The sequence below is a fragment of the Patagioenas fasciata genome, chromosome 2, assembly GCF_037038585.1.
Source record: "Patagioenas fasciata isolate bPatFas1 chromosome 2, bPatFas1.hap1, whole genome shotgun sequence".
NCBI classification, from domain to species: domain Eukaryota; kingdom Metazoa; phylum Chordata; class Aves; order Columbiformes; family Columbidae; genus Patagioenas; species Patagioenas fasciata.
Window position 1 is genome coordinate 166,582,317 of NC_092521.1, and position 21,569 is coordinate 166,603,885.

The following is a 21,569-nucleotide window of genomic DNA, read 5'->3' on the forward strand; positions in this document are numbered from 1 at the left end:
GTGTATCATATCTGTGTGACAGAAGGACATAAAAACCAACATGCAACATAAAACAGCTTTGAGAGCAAACTTACCAATCTGTAACCGGTTCTGGCTTGCTTGGCTCCTCTAAAATGCTTGACACCAGCCCAAACATATCAGGACCATTGCCAGAATAAGGCAGATTTATTGGTGCCCTGAAAACATATATATGTATATATATATAAAAGCCTAAATAAATAAAATGCATGTTCTCTCATCAAAAAAAGGCAAAAGGAAAAGTAAAGCATTAAACCTTTAATACATTTTAGCAGCATCTGCTGAATGTTCTGAATGTAATGTATTCTCAGCACCCATCTATAGAAATCTCTTCCTGCATGGGTGAATTTTACAGCCTAAATGAAGTAAAACTATTTTCCTACAGTCTTGCTTTAGCAGAGACTTCTCGAGCTGCTATGTGAAAACACTGTGTTTAAAGAGTAAATACAATCAATCTCCTCAAAATCTTGCAGAATCTATTTTAGCTACTTCCATATCATTATTTGAATCTCAACAAAATTACCGTACAATTCAATCGAATCACTTTTCAATCCCGTTTTAGAAAGGAGTTGGTCAAAATGTCATTAAATATTCCTGATGAACACAAAAGGTGTTTGACCATCACTGTGCTTACAACAGCACAGCTTTTCTCTCTTACTTCAGGTGTAAAATGAGATGTTTACCAAGGTGTCTGCAATGACAACGAACTCTCACTCAAAAGTTAATCAGAACATAACGCTGTTAAGATCTCCTTCCCTCTAACATGCACTTTGCTTCAATAAATTTCATTCATCATGCCGTTGTCATTGGCCTGATTGGCTTCAGTGTCCCTGAAGATCTCTCCTGGTATCAGCTTATCCAGACCACATCCTCTGCCAACGCTTCCACATAACCACTCATGCTGATTTTATAGATTAACAAAGACTGTAAAAAGTGGGATAAACTATTACAATTGTCACCTTATTAATCTCTCACCACAGCGAAAATGAGCCACTTAAGCCTTTCTAGCTTTTATAACCTCACCACATTTTGACTTTAGTTAACTCTATTATTTATTCCATGACTATTCTTCCACTGGAAGGAACCTGGTCTATGTGATTTGTTTAGAACATACATAAGTGCAAAGATTCTTGGAACTGTTTTATGAATGCAGGTCTGTAACTACTATTTGGTAAGTGGATCTCTTCCGTGTCTTTGCCAGATGGCAATTTTAAACTATTATTTTTAAAGAAGGCCTGTTTGCCTCCAGTGTCAGCAACCAACTGCAGATCGCAGATGACAGCTTGTGTCTATGTGACTTGCAGCAAAGGAGGGATCAGAGTCGATTTACAATGCGGCACGGGAATTAAAAATGAAATTCACAGAATCACAGAATCAACTGGGTTGGAAAAGACCTCAGAGCTCATCCAGTCCAACCCTTGGTCCAGCTCCAGTCCATTGACCAGATCATGGCACTAAGTGCCATGTTCAATCTCAGTTTAAAAACCTCCAGGGCCGGTGAGTCCAGCACCTCCCTGGGCAGCCATTCCAATGCTGACCACTCTCTCTGCACAGAATTGCTTTCTAATCTCCAGCCTCAATTTCCCCTGGCAGAGTTGAAGCCCATGCCCCCTTGTCCTATTGCTGACTGCCTGGGAGAAGAGCCCAGACCCCACCTGGCTAGAACTGCCCTTCAGGTCGTTCTAGAGAGTGCTGAGCTCAGCTCTAAGCCTCCTCTTCTCCAGACTAAACAAGCCCAGCTCCCTCAGCCTCTCCCCATAGGGCTTGTGTTCAAGTCCCTTCCCCAGTCTTCTTGTGCTTCTCTGGACCCGCTCCAGCACTTCAATCTCTTTCCTGACCTGAGGGGCCCTGAACTGAACACAATACTCCAGCTGTGGTCTCCCCAGGGCAGAGTAGAGGGGCAGGAGAACCTCTCTGACCTACTGACCACGTCACTTCTAACCCACCCCAGGTACCATTGGCCTTCCTGGCCACAAGGGCCCAGTGCTGGCTCATGCTCACCCTGCTGGCCCCAGGACTCCCAGGTCCCTTTCCCCTACACTGCTCTCTAATAGGTCATTGCCCAACTTATACTGGAACCTGGGGTTGTTCCTGCCCAGATTCAAGACTCTACACTTGCCCTTGTTCTATTTCATTGTATTTTTCCCTGTCCAACTCTCCAGCCTGTCCAGGTCTCTGATGGCAGCACAGCTTCCAGTGTCAGCCACTCCTCCCAGCTTGGTGTCACCAGCAAACTTACTGACAGTCACTCTATTCCCTTGTCCAAATCGTTGATGAATATATTGGATAATACCAGTCCCAGTACTGACCCCTGAGGCACTGCACTGGATCCAGGCCTCAACTGGACTCTGCCCCATTGACCACGACTCTCTGGCTTCCTCCCTTCAGTCAGTTCACAGTCCACCTCACTACCCACTCATCCAGACCGCACTCCCTCAGTGTAGCTGTGAGGATGCTGTGGGACACTGTGTCAAGTGCCTTACTCAAGTCAAGGCAGACATGCTTCTTTGCAATGCTTCTATCTTCTTTAACTGCTACCTTTCAGCATCTTGTGAACCAGTGAACTACCACTTCTCTCCACCTCAAACTTTTCTTTTTTATTAGGTAAGCGATAAAAAAAAGCAGCGAGATTGATATTAGAAACGCCAACAGCAACATCATTGGTGTCAAAAGCCGCTGTCCCAGTCTGTACCAACCAACCTCCACAAATATGTTGCCAGCACTTGGAATTCAGATGAAAAAAAAAGGGCGTGGGAAGCTTAATATGAAATAATTGCTTATGCATTTCTAAGGCTGGAATAGAAACATTACAATTTCAACTGCTGTACATAAGATATACAATTGAAAGACAGAACCAATTATTCCAGTGAGTATCCCTTAGTTTCTGGACTGAAATAATCATTCCCTGTACCTTGCGATCCTCTTACCATTCCTGATTTTATAGAAATCTGCAGAGCTGATTTATCAGAACTGAAGAGTAGATTTATTTACTCTCCATTGTCATAGAAGCTTTCAAAGCCCTGTCCTGTCTCGCTGCCCTTCTCTGCACCTTTAATAATTTTACTGCATTACAACTGGATGATCAGAATCATCTGCAACAGCCAAGACTTGGGCAGAACAGATTCCTCCAGGGGAATAAAAACGCTTTGTGATTCAAGTAACAAAGACCCTTTGCGTTCATTCAGCATCCGAAACTACAAAAACGATTTTAATTTAAAATTGAACTTGAGTGCGTTCTATTAACAGCACAAAACGACAGCAGGCTGGGCTCTAATTCTCTCTGCATTGCTCATGTTCCAGGAAATACTCCACGTTATCAAGCAGGATCATTAGAAGCAACAGTACTGAGGGATGGGAGGCACGGAAGGAGAGTGGTTTTTACCCTTATGTAGTTTTCAATTAAATATGGCTGTTTCCCATTTCATTTCCTACATGCAGTACTCTGCAAATTTTAAACTGTCCTTCCATATAAACACATCTATACACACAAAGACCCCCTACCATTTTCACAACGTCTATCTGGGCAGGAACAATCCCAAGTTCCAGTATAGGTTGGGGCATGACCTATTAGAGAGCAGTGTAGGGGAAAGGGACCTGGGGGTCCTGGTGGACAACAGGATGACCATGAGCCAGCACTAGGCCCTTGTGGCCAGGAAGGCCAATGGCATCCTTGGGTGTATTACAAGGGGGGTGGTCAGTAGATCGAGAGAGGTCCTCCTTCCCCTCTACTCCGCCCTGGAGAGACCCCATCTGGAATATTGTGTCCAGTTCTGGGCCCCTCAGTTCAAGAAGGACAGGGAACTGCTGGAGAGGGTCCAGCGTAGGGCAACAAAGATGATTAAGGGAGTGGAGCATCTCCCTTACAAAGAAAGGCTGAGGGAGCTGGGGCTCTTTAGTTTGGAGAAGAGGAGACTGAGGGGTGACCTTATTAATGTTTATAAATATATAAAGGGTGAGTGCCACGAGGATGGAGCCAGGCTCTTCTCAGTGGCAAACAATGATAGGACAAGGGGCAATGGGATCAAGCTGGAACACAAGAGGTTCCACTTAAATTTGAGAAAGAACTTCTTCTCAGTGAGGGTAACAGAGCACTGGAACAGGCTGCCCAGGGAGGTTGTGGAGTCTCCTTCCCTGGAGACATTCAAAGCCCTCCTGGACACCTTCCTGTGCGACCTCACCTAGGCGTTCCTGCTCCAGCAGGGGGATTGGACTGGATGATCTTTTGAGGTCCCTTCCAATCCCAAACATACTGTGATACTGTGATACTGTGATAACTATTATACAGCAAAGAAAATATACTGAATTTCTAGTTATCCTGTAAACTCTTCCTAAAACAATGCAGAATTCCATTTGCTCTGGTCCATAACAGTTTCAGTGTTCTAGAACACCGCCATAGGATCATACCAACAATGCTCATACCGTTTCTTTGTGCAGTCTTGAAAAGCAGTTTTGGAGCTAGTATCTTCCCCACACGCTGACCAGTCGGTGTAAAGATGGGAAGATTCCAGCGGAGGTGACGTACTGGTAATCGCTCCTAATAATGGGGAAAATAATTGAGTGTCCATTTTTTGCTTCTTGCTGTTTACCTGTGTTGAAAAGAGAAGGAAACGTACGATGTTTTAATAAAGTAGTAAAGGCAAAGTAAACCTTTCCTTTTGTATCTTGAGATAAACGGTTCTTTCAGGAAAATGAAGCACAGTTATGACCACAGGACACAGTCCAAAATCTGTTCTCTCCCGTCTTAAAGTAATCTGGCAAACTTACGCATCTTCTAAAAAGAAATAAGGATATAATAAAAGTTACTTGCTATACAATAATAGGAATTCTCTACAGATCTCACATTGTAAGTTCAAGTCCACAAGCTCAGAATCTTCCAGCCTATGTGACTAGAAATGCACATGTCCCAGGCACACACATCCCTTCTGAGAAAACAAAGGGATGAAATATTATCCCTGCTAATAAACTGACTGAATTACCATCCAAGGAATAAATTATCGGAGATCTAAGTGCCATGGGGAACTGTACCTCATGAGGGATCTCAACTAGGAATTGCCCCGGCAGAATTTGTGACTGATAAAGGTTTGAGCAGAATATCAGAAAGCTATTTGGAGCTGGAAGGGACCTCACTCCAGTATCCTCCTTGTACTGGGGAGCCCCAAACTGGGTACAGTATCCAGCTGTGGTCTTATAAGTGCAAAATAGAGGGAATTATAGCAGCAATCACCCCACTGGCTACACTCCTGCTGAGACAGCCCAGCATAGGGGTGGCCTCTGCTGCAAGGCCACATTGATAATTAATGACCAACTTCACCACCAGGGTTCTTGATCCTTGTTGATTAACTTCTGCAAGTTTTGACTCTATGAGTAAAACCTCCAGTTTCCTTGGAAAGAAAATATTTGATGATAAGAGAATGAAAGAGCAGCGAGTTCAGCTCTCTAAGTAAAGACAGCCAGGCAAGACGGAGTAGTTGTGGTTCTGAAAGTAACATTTGGGAGACTTAAAACAAACAAACAACCACAAAGAAAGAAAACCGCACAAATCACCAACCAACAAAAAAACACACACAAAACCAACCCAAAATAAACATAACAATGAAAATCCAACCTCCTTCCAAAGCCAAGATGTATCAGTGGCTGCAAGAGGCCAGTAATGAAAGGTATTGTCCTGAGGAGAACATTTAGCAGCATCTGTTCCCACCCAATTCTAGAGGCACTTCTTAATGAAGAAATTAAACCAGCACTACATCAGTTTAAAAAATAAGGTCAGTAGGCCAACTCAAAAATTAACTTTTTTGGGAGGGGGAAAAATATAAAGGGCTTGCTCACAAACACTAATGTATTTTATCTTCAGCGCCCAAAGAGCACGTTGATTTGCCACCACACTGCCTGTTAATATACAGACAGTGACGGCTGGCAGAGTGGAAAGAAATGACGGATTAAATGACTAGAAGTTGCAATATATTTGCACATAATTAAGATCATTTCTGAGGCTGCGAGACAACCTGGAGGTTGGTTGATAATCCCCAGCTTCAGTTGGGTGTTAATAATCAAGGGTTTGAATAAATGTGGATGTTCTGTGTGTATAACCTGGCAGCAGAAGAGTTCTGGATGTACTGCAGAACAAAGCATATTTAACTTACTCTGAGACCATAAAGTACTGAATTCTGGATACCTGGCAGCTGAGGATGGAGAGCAGGAATTCTTTTAGGACTATGAGGATAAAATTAACTTCTGTCATCGTAAATACAGCTGAAATAGGTACAACAAGCCAGCTAAAAAAGCTCTTTCATCAGGATGGTCAAACTAGCCCGGAATCCAACAAATCAAACCATTTGCTAAATCTGTATTGAATAATTGCAGAAAGACCTCAACCATGTAGTTATTAAATTCCTGAAAAGGCTAAAAAACACAATGTGAAAGGAGTAAATGGTGCTACAGTGATGACTGGGGTCCTCTACTTAAAAAAAACATTTAAATTGATCTATTAAACTCTCGTTTTATCGCTTCTGAGAGAAAAATTGCATTGCCACTAGGAACCACATTGCCAGCTCTGGGAGACTGCTGCTTATTCTTAAGAGAAATTCATCCAAACCCCTGAACCAGCCAATAGAAACCAGACGGTTTAAGGGAAATACACACTGTCTAAACACAACCATATGCATTCGGCCTGTCTGGAGCCACTTTAGAAAGTTTTTATGGCTAGAGTTTTTAAAAAGTTATTTATAACTAACTAAACTGAAAGAACAAAACTTCAATATCGATCATTTCACTATCTCAAGTCTCAGCCTTTTAAAAGAGACAATGATAAGTTATTTTTTCTCTCTCTCCCCTTCTGCCCCTCTGCTCTGCCCTGGGGAGACCACACCTGGAATATTGTGTCCAGTTGTGGGCCCTCAGTTCCAGAAGGACAGGGAACTGCTGGAGAGAGTCCAGTGCAGGGCAACAAAGATGCTGAAGGGAGTGGAGCATCTCCCGTGTGAGGAAAGGCTGAGGGAGCTGGGGCTCTGGAGCTGGAGGAGACTGAGGGGTGACCTCATTCATGTTTACAGATATAGAAAGGGTGAGTGTCAGGAGGATGGAGCCAGGCTCTTCTCGGTGACAACCAGTGATAGGACAAGGGGTAATGGGTACAAACTGGAACACAAGAGGTTCCACTTAAATTTGAGAAGAAACTTCTTCATGGTGAGGGTGTCAGAGCCTGGCCCAGGCTGCCCAGGGAGGTTGTGGAGTCTCCTTCTGTGCAGACATTCAAACCCGCCTGGACACCTTCCTGTGGAACCTCAGCTGGGTGTTCCTGCTCCATGGGGGGATTGCACTGGATGAGCTTTCCAGGTCCCTTCCAATCCCTGGCATTCTGTGACTCTGTGATTCTCTTCTCAAAAGTAGAAAGGTAAAATCTTGCTTGCTACAAATCCTCGGCCAGAATTGGGTTTAGTGAATGTTGTCACAGACTAACACCTTGTTTGTAAAAGCAATAAAGAAATGTTACCTGGCCAAGCGTGCTTCTACCACAAGCAGAGCAGAACAACCCTTAGTGATTTGGTTTTAATTTAAAAAAGTTTACACTGAGGGTTTATTATTTCCTATGAACTCGTCTTACCCATCAAAACCTATTAAATAATGGAATTAGAGGTTCTAAAACCCCGCAGAGGCTGGACACACTCTGGAACATTCCATACAAAGGCACTGTCGATACTTATGTCATTAAATAACAGACACCAACAACTTTCTGGCACTGGTACGACAGCACTTGTGTGATACAGGTGAATTCTTACCCTGCAGGAAAGGAGGAGGGTGGTATCCAAATTATCTGCCACAAATGAGCCCTGAACCACACACAAGTATCATTTAGGAAAGAAATAGCTGGCCAAGGCCACAATTTTAGCAACAATTTAGCAGCATTTACAAGCACAAGCCAATAGCCAAGCCCTGGTTAGTCTAGTGGGAAGCAATGGAGATAAATGATGCTACTTGGCTAGAATATAAAATACTTTTGCACAGGCTAAAAATAGGATCTGTAGCTAATGGATTTATCTTTTATTTTCAGAGCCATTAATCACTGCTAATGTGAGTTGTGCAGGACAATGTGACTAAAGAGTAGTAAAGGAGGAGGAACTTCACGTACCCTGGATACTCAGCCCTTCAGAACACTGGAAGATGTCATTATACCTATCACAGTTACACAGAACTACAAAATAATGGAGAAACACTCATCAGTGCTTAGGTATGAACTACTAACAACTCACATCTAACGCTGTGTTTAGGTCACATTGTCTCTTCAAATGCACGCAGAGGGGTTTGAACTTCTGCAAGAAGCTTCTCACAACTGAGGAGGCAGCAAATTGAAGCGTTTCCCAAAAACATTTCGCTATTTCCAAAAGCCTCACGCAAGTTCTTTGTATTTAGAAGCTCTTCCAGAGTTTATTTAAGGAGAAATAAATGAGTGGAACTTCGTCAGTATAATGGGAACAACTCAATTATAAATATATATGAAAGTAAATAGTAGCAAAGCTCAGACTGGAAGGATTTTAGGGATTTTCACATTACATCATGCCGATTGTATGAAACATTAACAGTGACGTTATGTCACTGAACAGGGCATCTCTCTCCTGTTCAGAGGTGAGAACAGTCTACAGCTTATATCAGACTATAACCTTTGAAAGGGTATCTTATAAGCTAAAAAATTATCAGAGCTAAATATTTGGTTCATAACACAATTAGAAGAAATTACTTTGATTGACATGAAGTCCCATCTGACGGGAAGTTCTTGATTTTCCAAAAAGCATTTCAGCTAAATTAAGAAAAGGTCTTTTTTATAGCGGGTTATAAACCAGCAAGAACTCACTGCCACAGAGCATTGCTTGCAGATGCTTTTTATAAGCATCTATCTTAACAACAGTAATATATTGAGTGTATTCTTCTTTGATTTCTTGGTAGGATGAACATTTCCTGTTTATTTCTTGTTCTTCTTGTGAAGTGGACATAAGAAAAAGCACTGGTTTAAGGGTTTATTTTACTTCAGACTTCTTAGAAGTCCTACCTACAGACACATTAATCTATAGCACACTGAAACTGGTTCATCCATTCGGGATGCGCTGCTGTTAATTCTCTGAAACTAGTGGGTTAAAAAATAAATATTAATAATCAGAATTGTATAAATTGCCTTCTTGGGTTATGTGGGAAATGAACCAGTAAAAGTAAAGAGGTGCCAGGGATACGTCAAAAACTAAAACCAGGGGAGAAAATAGGCCAGTTATTCAGATATTGCTTATTATCTGCGGTAAAACCAAAAAAATGGCAGATTACTGACGGCTTCCTTCTAAATCTCTACTTCATGTTATCTATAAGGCTTGTTGCAGCAGCAAAGGCAAATGTTGCTTTTCAGAAGTCAAAGAACTATGAAACTTCTTTTTTCGGAGAAAAAGGGATCAAGTCTACCACACCACTCTGACAGCTGGGTCAAAACCATCTAAAAAAGCACCACCTAAGGCAGGGCAGGAAAAGTACATTCACGAGATGTTTGTTCAATGCCCCAGTTAAGAACACTCATTGGCTACTGGGCCATTTCTCTGGTTTATTTTCAACACTAGCATCTAAATACATCTATTTCATATAATCAGAGATGTTTTGCTTTTGTCCACAGTAACTTCCAGAAGTTGTGAGCGTGAGGAACCGCTGACTTCCATGATTTGAGGATTAATCTCCTTTACTGACACAAATATTGAAAGCTGCTCCATCTAAAATGCAGCTATTGAGGGTTGGTGGTTTTTTTTCATTATGTGGTTATTCAATACATTCAGTTTAAAAAAGCAACATATCATACAAGTATTTATTTCTGTTTACCTAAGCAAAGTCGCTTTTTGGACTCACCTGTGACTTGTAATAACCAGGGGGGGCACTTTGTTTGACCATGTCCTTGTCATCAGTACACGAGTTCTCTTCTCTGAAGCACCCAGCATTGTCGTGCAAGCAGGAATTTACATCCTTAAGGACGGATTTGGCCTATTTAAAAGCAATTAAAAAGAAAGAAAGAAAAAGCAATAATTACTATGTCCGTCAAAGCTCTACTCATTGTGCATGAAACTCATTTCTAGCTACCCCTCCTCGCTCCTCTCACCACCTTTCCGCATCACAACACCCACATCTCCTGCAGTTACCACCTACGTTTTACACATTCACAGAACAATGATGATGTTCACAGAATTCCAGAATGTCAGGGGTTGGAAGGGACCTGGAAAGCTCATCCAGTGCAATCCCCCCATGGAGCAGGAACACCCAGCTGAGGTTCCACAGGAAGGTGTCCAGGCGGGTTTGAATGTCTGCAGAGAAGGAGACTCCACAACCTCCCTGGGCAGCCTGGGCCAGGCTCTGACACCCTCACCATGAACAAGTTTCTTCTCAAATTTAAGTAGAACCTCCTGTGTTCCAGTTTGAACCCATTACCCCTTGTCCTATCATTGGTTGTCACCGAGAAGAGCCTGGCTCCATCCTCCTGACACTCACCCTTTCTATATCTGTAAACATCAATGAGGTCACCCCTCAGTCTCCTCTTCTCCAGCTCCAGAGCCCCAGCTCCCTCAGCCTTTCCTCACACGGGAGATGCTCCACTCCCTTCAGCATCTTGGTGGCTGCGCTGGACTCTCTGCAGCAGTTCCCTGTCCTTCTGGAACTGAGGGGCCACAACTGGACACAAGATTCCAGGTGTGGTCTCCCCAGGGCAGAGCAGAGGGGCAGGAGAACCTCTCTGACCTACTGACCACCCCCTTCTAACCCACCCCAGGTACCATTGGCCTTCCTGGCCACAAGGGCCCAGTGCTGGCTCATGGTCACCCTGCTGTCCCCAGGACCCCCAGGCCCATTTCCCCTACGCTGCTCTCTAATAGGTCATTCCCCAACTTACACTGGAACCTGGGGTTGTTCCTGCCCAGATTCAAGACTCTACACTTGCCCTTTTTCTATTTCATTGGTTTTTTTCCCTGCCCAGCTCTCCAGCCTGTCCAGGTCTCTGGATGACAGCACAGCTTCCAGTGTCAGCCACTCCTCCCAGCTTGGTGTCATCAGCAAACTTGCTGACAGTCACTCTATTCCCTCATCTAAGTCACTGATGAATATATTAAATAGGACTGGTCCTAGTACCTACCCCTGAGGCACTCCACTAGATCCAGGCCTCCAACTGGACTCTGCCCCATTGACCACGACTCTCTGGCTTCTTCCCTTCAGCCAGTTCACAGTCCAGCGGATCACAGAACGGATCAGCCAGCAGCACCGTGTTGCACTTAGGATCATGCAGACAGACGTGTGTTGCGTGATAAGACTCTTCATCCTGATACATCGCACAGCTCCACATCTACCCCACCAGCTCACCCCGCGATCCTGCACCATTTCAGGGCTCTGCTCCGTCTGCAGACTCGTAACTTGTGTCAAAGGCAACGTGGGCTCCTGCCACACGTTGCTATTCAAAAGCAGGTGTGACAAAAGCACCTTCCCAAGAGCACTCAAACCATATCATATCAATTCTGAAATCCTTCCCTGCCCATCTATTTACACATTGGAGGAAAACCTCCTACACTTCCCCTATTGAAAAGCAGATTATCAGGTCATCACTGACTACAGACACTTTGCACCTGTGTTATTTCTCCAGCTTCAGCTGCTTGCATTACATGACATGGCAAAACTCTGCACAGGACACAAATGTAAGTTTTCATCTTCACTGTCAGAAAGCTTTAATTGATGGAAGCAATGAATGGGGGAAAGGCCACTTTTACAATTAAGATAAATCAAGATAAAGTGTGCAACAGTCACATGACGATAAATTCTTAAAACACAACATAGTACCTGCTTTTCTCCTAAAGTAATAAGATGATGTCAGACTATATTAGGGTGACCTACTCTGACACGATGAGAGGCAGAACTAAGCATTTAACCAACCTGATCTCCAATCTGAAGTCTGCTACAATGATTTGTTCAACCCATAGTTAAGTCCCTGATCTTCTCTTTTCCAAGGGCCTTCTGGAAACCAGCTAAGATGAATTAATTAACTCATTTCTGATAGTCAATTTTATTGGGTTTCCTACAGCATTTTCATCACCATGCTCAGAAAGTCCACAGCCAGGAATGGGTTGCAGAACAGCTCAGTGAAATGTCTATGTAGATACGTCAGTACTGCTGGGAGGTGTTGGGCTTGCTGCTCTTGCACCTGTTGTTCTTCAGTGCAAGTACAACACACCAGCTGTTCTGCAAGGGAAGAACTGCAGCAGCACAATACTTGACGCTACAGAAAACTCCATCACCCGCACAGATGGGAAGATGAGGCTTCTTGCATTTAATCTAAGACAGGGGACTCTGCAATGAAATGACTCAGGTTCACACAACTGCTCCAAGGTGCTGTGTGTAGTAATATCTTTATGCTACTCACGATGATTTGTCCAGTCAATACATGTCTGAGCCACTAGCCTTTACTCATCTTTTAACTATTTGTGATTTATTAGCTGTTCTGTCAAAGTAGAATTAATGAAACCCATTAATGATTTGGCTAATCACAACTTCTGTGGCACAATGTAACGATTCGCAACTTCACAAAGCATTAATTGACATCTGAAAGCCCAAACAACAAACCATTTATATCTCAATATAGGAACTACTTCAAATCATACGAAACTTTCAAGGAATTGTAGGTGCTGCGTTTGGCTTCGCAACCACAAGTCCAAACAAAGCTTAAAATGTACAGAGCTGTTAAAAACTGAGGTGAATGCTACCGCTGTGCTCCAGCCGATGCTCTTTCAGTTAAATGGATTTTCAATGGTAAATTTCTGTAGCTGTCACTTAGCTTTTAGGAGTTGAAGCAAACAGATGCTTATTGCACTACTGGTGAATAATTCATTCCTAGAAAGGTCTTTTGGGATATTTTCAAGATATGAGGGTGCAACATTAGAGCTTTGGTGTAATAGAAGGCAATGCTTGAAGTAAAGCAGCACTGACAGCTTGCATTGCATCAAATTGGTAAATAAAATGAAAACAACATGGTTCCGGTTGTGTACTTCAATATAATGCCCTGAATTTGTAAAGAGTTTGAAGTTTCTTTTCTTCTGACATTGTTCCAGAAGAACTTTGAGCAAAAAGATGAATGACCAGAGCCACAAGGAAGGAAACAAGTTGTTCAATCAGGGGCAAAAACTGATAACTGGCTACTACACGTTCATGCCCCATCCCAAGCTCATCAAAACAGCATCAGTTCCCCCAGTGTGTCCTCTGGCTCTCCCCAGTCCCTCCCTACTCACCCTAATGCAGCCACTGTAACAATCCCTTAAAATCACGCAGACACCTTTCTCCCTGCAAGGATGCTCATCCGGATCTCTCCTCTGCAGGGCTGTCAGCTTCCATGGCATTTACAGAAATTCAGTATCGCCAAGACATCCATCCTCTTCTCCCTCAGTTTCACTGGATTTGATGGGTAGTTCAAAGCTCACTGAAGGAATGATATGACTCCTCAGCAACATAACCATTCAATATCCCGAAAAAAGCAATCCTCCAATATATGTATCTCCTATATATTTATATATATAAAGCGCCTATCACCATATCCATAAACATTCTTTGGAATCACTCTGATGGAGCGGTTTTCTCATAAATGATTATCCTTTTGGGATCTTGCTTCTGCAAATTTCACATAGATTCCATTTCTTTAGTGTGATATAGAATTGCAGCTCTCAGGTCAAAAAAACCCCAGCTATCTAGGCCTCTCTGGTACCTCTGTTCTAGCAAATCCTTCATAGGAGAGGCCAGAGGATGCCCTTTTTCATAGTCTCTTGAAAGAAACAGTAAAGCACCTTCACGATGCGACTTACAAAGCTAAAATACCACCCTCAACAGCAGTCCCAGACTTAAGAACAGCACTAAGCATTTGAGGGCTAGTCCATTTATCCAGCTCATAAGCCTTAGGAAACAGAGGTTGTTCAGTTCCTGAGGGAATGATTTCAGCACACCGTGAAACCAAAGTGCTAGGATTTTCCCCTTGAAATGCCACTTCCATTAACTGATTATCCGCAGATTTCCCCACAACAGTTTTGGGGCCAGCGCTGGGCTCATGTATGAAAGACAAGCCCCACTGATTCTGGAAGATATCTCCCAGATTCTGCTGATTTTCCATCAGTCCATGCAAGAACTGGCCCATTGGAGAAGCTGGTGGAAGTAGTAGATTTCATAGCAGACATAGGGACTTGGGACAGTCAACTTGATGTTTGGGCCTGTGTTTTCCCAGCAGATGATGAAGACAACACAGACAGGGTTTGCGCTGCTTTGTTGAGGTTTGAACTTTACTTGCATAACTTATTTTGGGAACAATTTTAGCACTTCTATTGTCCACTGGAAAAACTGAGGGTGGTCCTGGTCCTTCTTAGGAGTGTCACGTCCACTCATCTTCCCAACAACGTTGTTTAAAGTTAATACTAGAAACTTTAAATGAACCTTACCAATAGTGAGACCTCTCAGCATGTGTATGGTCACCCCACTAATTCTGGTGCCTTCCACCCCATATATCCTGTCCCTCGGTGAAGACAGGGATGCTTTCCCCATACACACATATATGTACACGCACTTTCCACAACCTTCTAGCACTGAACAAACACAAGCCATAGTAAACATGAACCTTAACTTTTAATTATTCCTCACTGATTAATGTGAACGTTCCTAATCTGAATGTCTGCTTTTCAGAGTCATACAGATAGTAGTATCTACAGGTGGACTCACATTGTACCTGTAGAGAGACGTAGTGTGCACGTGTACACACACCGATACCATTATGGAAGAGTATCTATGTCACAGGTTTGCATTCCACATGCTCCAATCTTCCAGGAAAAAAGAAAATATATTATATGAAACATTATATTAATATTGTAGAGACATCATGAGGAAGGCCTAAAAACTTCTACCTGCAACACCTGAGGGTTTACAGGTTCCAGAATCAGCTTACATTGGAAAACTCATGTTAAGTTTAAAGACCCACGTGTCTCTTTCTGATATATCTGGTTTAAACTTCTTTTATATTTATGCCTATCTGCTTTACAAAGCTACATGGCAAAAAGTCTGTTGGGGAAGATTCCAGTTTGTTTCTCAATTGTACCTTTAGGAAACGTTACCCTCACCACGGCCCCTGTGAGCTTCCTCAGCTAAAAAAAAAACAAACAAACACACAGAGAATATTTCTGCAACATTTGTATTCAAACTGAGAGTGTCAATGACAAGACATTAAGCATAGTAAGCACTTGGGAAATCACGAAATACAGATTTACCCACCAAGAACTATGGCTGTGTATGTGTAATTATCGTAACTTCAACGTTCCTGAAGTCAGTAATTTCAGACATTTGAATTTGTAACCTCCCCACTTAAGGCAATTCTTGATTTATTTGGAAAAAAAAAAGGAATAATTTGCCACCAGGCAGCTCAGAAACAAAGCCCTGAACTGCAACTGAAATTATTAAAGATAAAGTTATTTATATTGTCTTTAATGATGGATTTTTTATAGATCTAGAAACTAACTGTGGTCCAAAACCACAAGTACTTCATACTGCAGAGTCCTACTATTTCCAAGTACTTTTATATGCAAAAATGACTGAAGCCTCTTGCCCTTACTCTGGAATTTCAGAGGATGTTCTTTGTCTATAAAAATCCCCAATTGAAAAAGCTTTACACCAGCGGTGAAAGACTTTAATGAATCTGTTACTAATCAGCCTACAAATTTCAAAATATCTAATCAGCAAATACAGGTCTAAGTGTTTGAATAACATATTCATGTTCAGTGCGGGCTCCATGGAAATAAAAGGAAATTAGTATCTTCTATATATTCACCTTCACTTGCAATTGTTACCATGTGTCACACTCCAGTAGACCAGAGAAACACAATGGAGTATTAAACAAATAGGTACAGAGTTTTTAACTGAACTTCCACTCATTTTAGTGTCAACTAACCCACAGGTAGATTAAGTGCATGACTTGTACATTATGGCATTTCAAATACATGTTGCCATAAAACAAGATTAGTGGTATTAATATACTCTCAGTAAATCTTTTCACTTAGGAATATAAAATTCCAACCGAAGTTATAAAATGTTTTTTCGGGATTAATTTTGACACGCAGGCTATCTAGCACAATTTAAACTCTACTTGATCAAAATGTCTTTCCCAATATATTTTTAAACAAACAAATTGGCTGAAATTGAGTGGATTAAAACAAACTCTCTGAAGTTACAAACCAGCATACGTTGCCAAATAGAGTTTTCTAAATCAGCTGCACAAGGATCTGTATACACTATATATTATATAGAGATGTGTATGCTAATTTCATTAGACTACCCAAATTAGATATTAAGCCAATTTTCCCCCTAGACCAGCTCTTTACTTTGTAAAATTCAAGTACCAAGCAGATGTCTTTAAGACTGCAGACTTGAGCACTGTCACAATGTTATTTAACAGATCTAAACTGTTTCTAAAGAGAAACGAAAAGGGATCTATTACCTGCCTGAGAAGTTATCACATTTCTCAGAGAAAGGATGACAGCAAGTATTCCCAAGTTTCCCATCCACTTTGTAAGTCTCTCCTCACTGCCCCTGGTATAAGACTCTGGTGGTCAACACAAAGATATGTTTGTGTTTGGAGAATTATGTTTTTGCCAGGCACTCACATTACGCGATCACTTTAAAAGCTGGGCACTATCAGGTGAATAAATCATGACACTCACTTTAAACTACAGTAACTGAAGCAAATATCACACTGCAGAAATCACCTTCCAGCTCTCTAAAATATCAGTATAACTCCAGACACCCACCATTTCTCCTGAAGAACAAACTCCACAAACATAAACCTCATCCCATTGCAAGAATCAACTTCCACCCAGACAAACCTGCGCAGATGTTACCACCAGCTGTTCCCTGCCACCGCCACAGGCCGTCACCAGGGGGAAAAGAAGCGGCACAGGCATTAAACGTGCCCGTTGTACACACCAGAGCAGCAGAATTGATCTCTGTGCTCCCAAGTCCGGTGGCGTAGCCCACACGCCGCACTTCGTTTACCTCCCCGAACATCGCTGCCATGGGACGCACGCTACACACCTCCGTTACTACGCGCACACGGAAACTGTTGCCAAGCTATGGACGGCGTCTCTCCTCCGCCCCGTGAAGCTGCGGGACAAACACAGCAAAAAAGCAGCAAGCAGATGTCGGGCCGTGGGCAAGGAAACGCATCCAGGAGACAAACTTGCTGGCATCAAACAATTACTCCACGCAGATCTGCCTAGACAGACTGAGCTGCACCAACACCATGAGAAACAGCACAAATTGCTCGCCCTTGAAAGTCACCTCGTGTTTTCCTTGCCCTTTCCAACATCTCCGCAGCGACTGAAATCCTCCCCTGGAAGCAAAGACTTCGCGCTGCCAAAGGCCCCGCTCCAGAAGTGAAAGAAACACGGAGCTTACATTTTTGGTGTTGTCGCTTTACAACCAGTCTCAGCCATGTAAGGTCTGATGTCACTGGAGTACCAGTATGTGGAAGTACTATGGGAATTGTAGTCTTTTCCTCGATTGTGCAATCGCTGCAAGGGACAGAATCCAGGATGGGAACGGGCTCCTTCACACAGAAGCTTCCAGGAACTGCCTGAAAAACATAGTTTAGCTGTGTTATTTAGCCAGAACATGCATCTCAGATGAGAAAGAAGAAAAGCATGTGGGAGGTTTTGAATTGCACCTTCTCCTTCCCACGCAAGAATTCCTAAACAATCATTCTCAGGTGATCACATACTTCCAAAATCACTTAGGTTGCAATTGGGAAGCACGACCTACTGAGGAAATTTTAATCGCTATAATATACGCGTAACAACATCGTATTTAACAGTACAAGAGTTCTTATGACAAATTCATCGTCTCTTGTACCTCTGATTTTTTTCATGTGGAGATACCGAAACCTCATTCTCTGCAATGCATGTTTTATTGTCATTGGAAACAATACACCTGCCGCTTTTATTCCTGTCACCCACTGAAAGGAATCACCTGGCTCAGTAACTATAAAACACTTGCAGTGTGAGCAAATCAAGCCCTATGTTTCCCATAATAAGAATTATAAATAAATGTTATTTTAGTTAAAAGCTTTTTCCATGCTAAAGTGCTGTACCTGACTTACCTTCTCCCCACTTTTAGCCAAATATCTTAACAGTTACGTTTTATCATCATTTGCACATTTTTCCTTAATAAAGTCATTATTTTCCCACAACTTAGCTCAGATGATGAACCCTGATCCTTTCCTCATATCACCGTATTTTTAACGCGACAAAAAGAATAAAGAAATATCATTTAAGCCAATAAAGAAACCCAGAGACAATGGAGAAGGTTAACAGAGGCATTTCCATCTTTTTGAAGAAAACAAGATAAAAAGTAGCTATAATTCAATTTAGTTCAATTGCTGCGTAGTCCATAATCAGCCAAGTACTATTAGTCCTGAGACTATAAAAAGAGAAACTAGAGCACTAACACGTTCCAACTACATCTCTCAAAAAAAGCCCAAGATATCCTCCAGTATATCCTTAAGTCAGCTGAGCTAAATTTAAACATATATGTTGCTCACCCTGAACAATAAAACAGAATTCATCTTATAGAATATGAGAAAACTCTTATGACAGCTACAAGTGTTACACTTATTACTGAAAGCGCTGCTAAAATACACCGCGGGGTGCCACCCAGTATGGAATACGCCCTAAATATTCTTTATGTATATTCCATATAGCTTTTCTGACAAAACAGTAAATATGAAACGAGGTCACCCCTCCCTAAAACGTCAGCCCGTGTTTATATTATTGCTGTTCTCCCTCCGCTTTCTCTCCACAAAGCTGTAATGGGAATTACCAATAGCATCAAATGAAGTCCAAGGGCAGAATTTCACGCTCGTTTGGCCTGGGTAAGACAGAAAGTGAGAAAATCCAGATACAAATCCACAATAAAGTTTAGACATAAATTATTTCCACTAGCATGAGAACAGCGTGTTACAGGAGAAACAAGGCGGCCTTTTCTGAAGGGCTCATGATCCATATAAAAGCAAAATACCACACAGGCAAGTGGTTCAGAGAAGAGTTTGGTGTCAAAAATGCAGCATATCTCATTGTTACCATCCAGCCGAAACTCTGCTCCCAACAATATTCCCATAAAGTAGCAGTAGCTACACCCTCCTCTCAAAGTAACACGCGAAATGTCCCCAGTGCCTGTGCAGAAGTGGTTTCAGCAGCAAAGGTTGTGAACAAGGGGAGCAAAGCTGCCAAATTCCCCTGCCCTGAAAAACAAGGAGAAAAATGAGCCAGCTGGAAAAGCAGGAGCACCACAGGCTGTGAAGGACAAACTGTATTTGTGACTCACAGCTGTGCAGTATTCTGGAAGATCTCAAAGGTTTTACCATTAACAGGAGGCAAACGTACTCAAAATATTAATAAAGCTGGAAATATCTGCAAGGACTTCAAAAATTCAGGTAACTCGGTGTGAAGATGCTCGTAGACAACATCCTGGTGTCAACCTGGCCAAAGCAGCGTGAATTCAGTCAATGACACGTTTTAAATAGCAAATCACAGTGGTTTTAGTACCTTGGCAGAACAGCTGTTTATAGAGTAGATTTAAGTATTGGCACTTGTTCTTCCAGAGCCATCACCACACAAGATAACTTCAGAGGCTTTTTTAGTAGGGCAGGAAACGTAAAAAATCTAAAAATTAAATCAAACATTGCTTAAAGAAAAAAAAAATGGAGGGGGAAAATGGGGGTGGGAAAAGGGGGAGGTGGGAGAAAGGGGGGGGAAGGGGGGTGAAATAAAAGGAGAAGGGGGGGTGAAATAAAAGGAGAAGGGGGGGGAAATAAAAGGAGAAGGGGGGGGAAATAAAAGGAGAAGGGGGCGGGAATAAAAGGAGAAGGGGGCGGGAATAAAAGGAGAAGGGGGCGGGAATAAAAGGAGAAGGGGGGGAATAAAAGGAGAAGGGGGGGAATAAAAGGAGAAAGGGGGGGGGAATAAAAGAATGAAAAAGAGACCGAAAATATATATTTAAAAAAAAGGAAAAAAATAAGAAAGCAACTTTTTTTCCTGAAACCAAACATCTCGGTGGATTCCCCTTTGCAAGCTTAAACAGTGACTCCTGTCTCACCCTCTTGGGATTTCAAGTTCACATACTTGCTTATTTCACTTCTCCGTGCAGAAGCTTTTCTCATTTTTGCTGTGTCAGCACCTCTCCCGGCTCTTTACCTCCCGACATCTCTCACAGCGCATGTAACGGGCAAGCGGAGGCAAAAAATACCCCTGTACTTTAGGAAATAACTCCTTTATTTAGACGGTTCTGCTCTACCAGGGGTTCCCCTTCCTCCAAGTGAGCCCAACAGACCCTCACAAGCCGGTTCCTCCCCTCACAGGAGCGGAGCCCCTCAGCTCCGCAGCCCCGTCCGGGCAGCCTCACCTCTGCCCGGGAAGCCCCGTCAGGCCGAACGGCTCTACCCCCAGCCACCATCTTATCATCTTATCCCCTCCCGCCGTGAGGAGCCGTTACAACGGGCGGGAAGGACGCGGGCGCCCCCACTGCCTCCTGCGCTCCGGCCGGGGCGGGAGCCGAACGCGAGGAGCGCGATCGCTCCGCTAACGGCTGCTGGGGGAGAAACCACTGCGGGGGAAGGAGAGGGGGAGGAGGGACGAACCATCGTGGAGCGGGAGGGGGGACAGGGAAAGTGAGGGGGGCTGTGAACTGGCTGAAGGAAAGAAGCCGTGGTCAGTGGGGCAGGGTCCAGTTGGATACAGCATCACCGCGCCTGGAATATTGTGTCCAGTTGTGGCCCCTCAGTTCCAGAAGGACAGGGAACTGCTGGAGAGAGTCCAGCGCAGCCACCAAGATGCTGAAGGGAGTGGAGCATCTCCCGTGTGAGGAAAGGCTGAGGGAGCTGGGGCTCTGGAGCTGGACAAGAGGAGACTGAGAGGTGACCTCATTCATGTTTACAGATATAGAAAGGGTGAATGTCAGGAGGATGGAGCCAGGTTCTTCTCAGTGACAACCAATGATAGGACAATGGGTTCAAACTGGAACACAGGAGGTTCCACTTCAATTTGACAAGAAGCTTCTTCATGGTGAGGGTGTCAGAGCCTGGCCCAGGCTGCCCAGGGAGGTTGTGGAGTCTCCTTCTCTGCAGACATTCAAACCCGCCTGGACACCTTCCTGTGGAACCTCAGCTGGGTGTTCCTGCTCCATGGGGGGATTGCACTGGATGAGCTTTCCAGGTCCCTTCCAATTCTTATCATTCTATGATTCTATGAAAGGGGAAACTGAGGCAGCGATGGAGGAACACCCAGAAAAACGGGGACTGCAAAGGTGTCGGCCCCTCAGTCAGTGGAGCTCTCATTTTCCACCTGTATTTAGTCAAAAACAGGCACTTGAGTGGGTTACCTGACAGCTCCCCACAGCCACCACATTTGGCCCATTCTGGGGAAAGCACAAAAAAACTGACCGAATCGCACCATAAAAGCGAAAACGTGACAGAACTTCACCATAAAAGC

At 43.2% G+C, this 21,569-nt stretch overlaps 1 protein-coding gene across 8 annotated transcripts in view; it reads right to left on the reverse strand.

Annotated features, from left to right (window-relative positions):
- LOC136098189 (meiosis-specific coiled-coil domain-containing protein MEIOC-like) overlaps nucleotides 1–20,618 on the reverse strand; it is a 31,797-nt gene extending 11,179 nt beyond the window's left edge. The window contains exons 1-6 of one of the 8 annotated variants that reach the window (XM_071805420.1): nucleotides 20,485–20,618; nucleotides 19,629–19,745; nucleotides 17,485–17,662; nucleotides 9,889–10,020; nucleotides 4,438–4,604; nucleotides 75–176 (exon numbers count right to left, since the gene is read on the reverse strand). In XM_071805420.1, the coding sequence (XP_071661521.1) occupies nucleotides 75–176; nucleotides 4,438–4,604; nucleotides 9,889–9,930 (311 nt within the window). In that variant the 5' untranslated portion in view covers nucleotides 9,931–10,020; nucleotides 17,485–17,662; nucleotides 19,629–19,745; nucleotides 20,485–20,618. The other 7 variants (XM_071805421.1, XM_071805416.1, XM_071805417.1 and 4 more) reach the window with 7 other exon arrangements.
- Nucleotides 20,619–21,569: the final 951 nt, after the last annotated feature.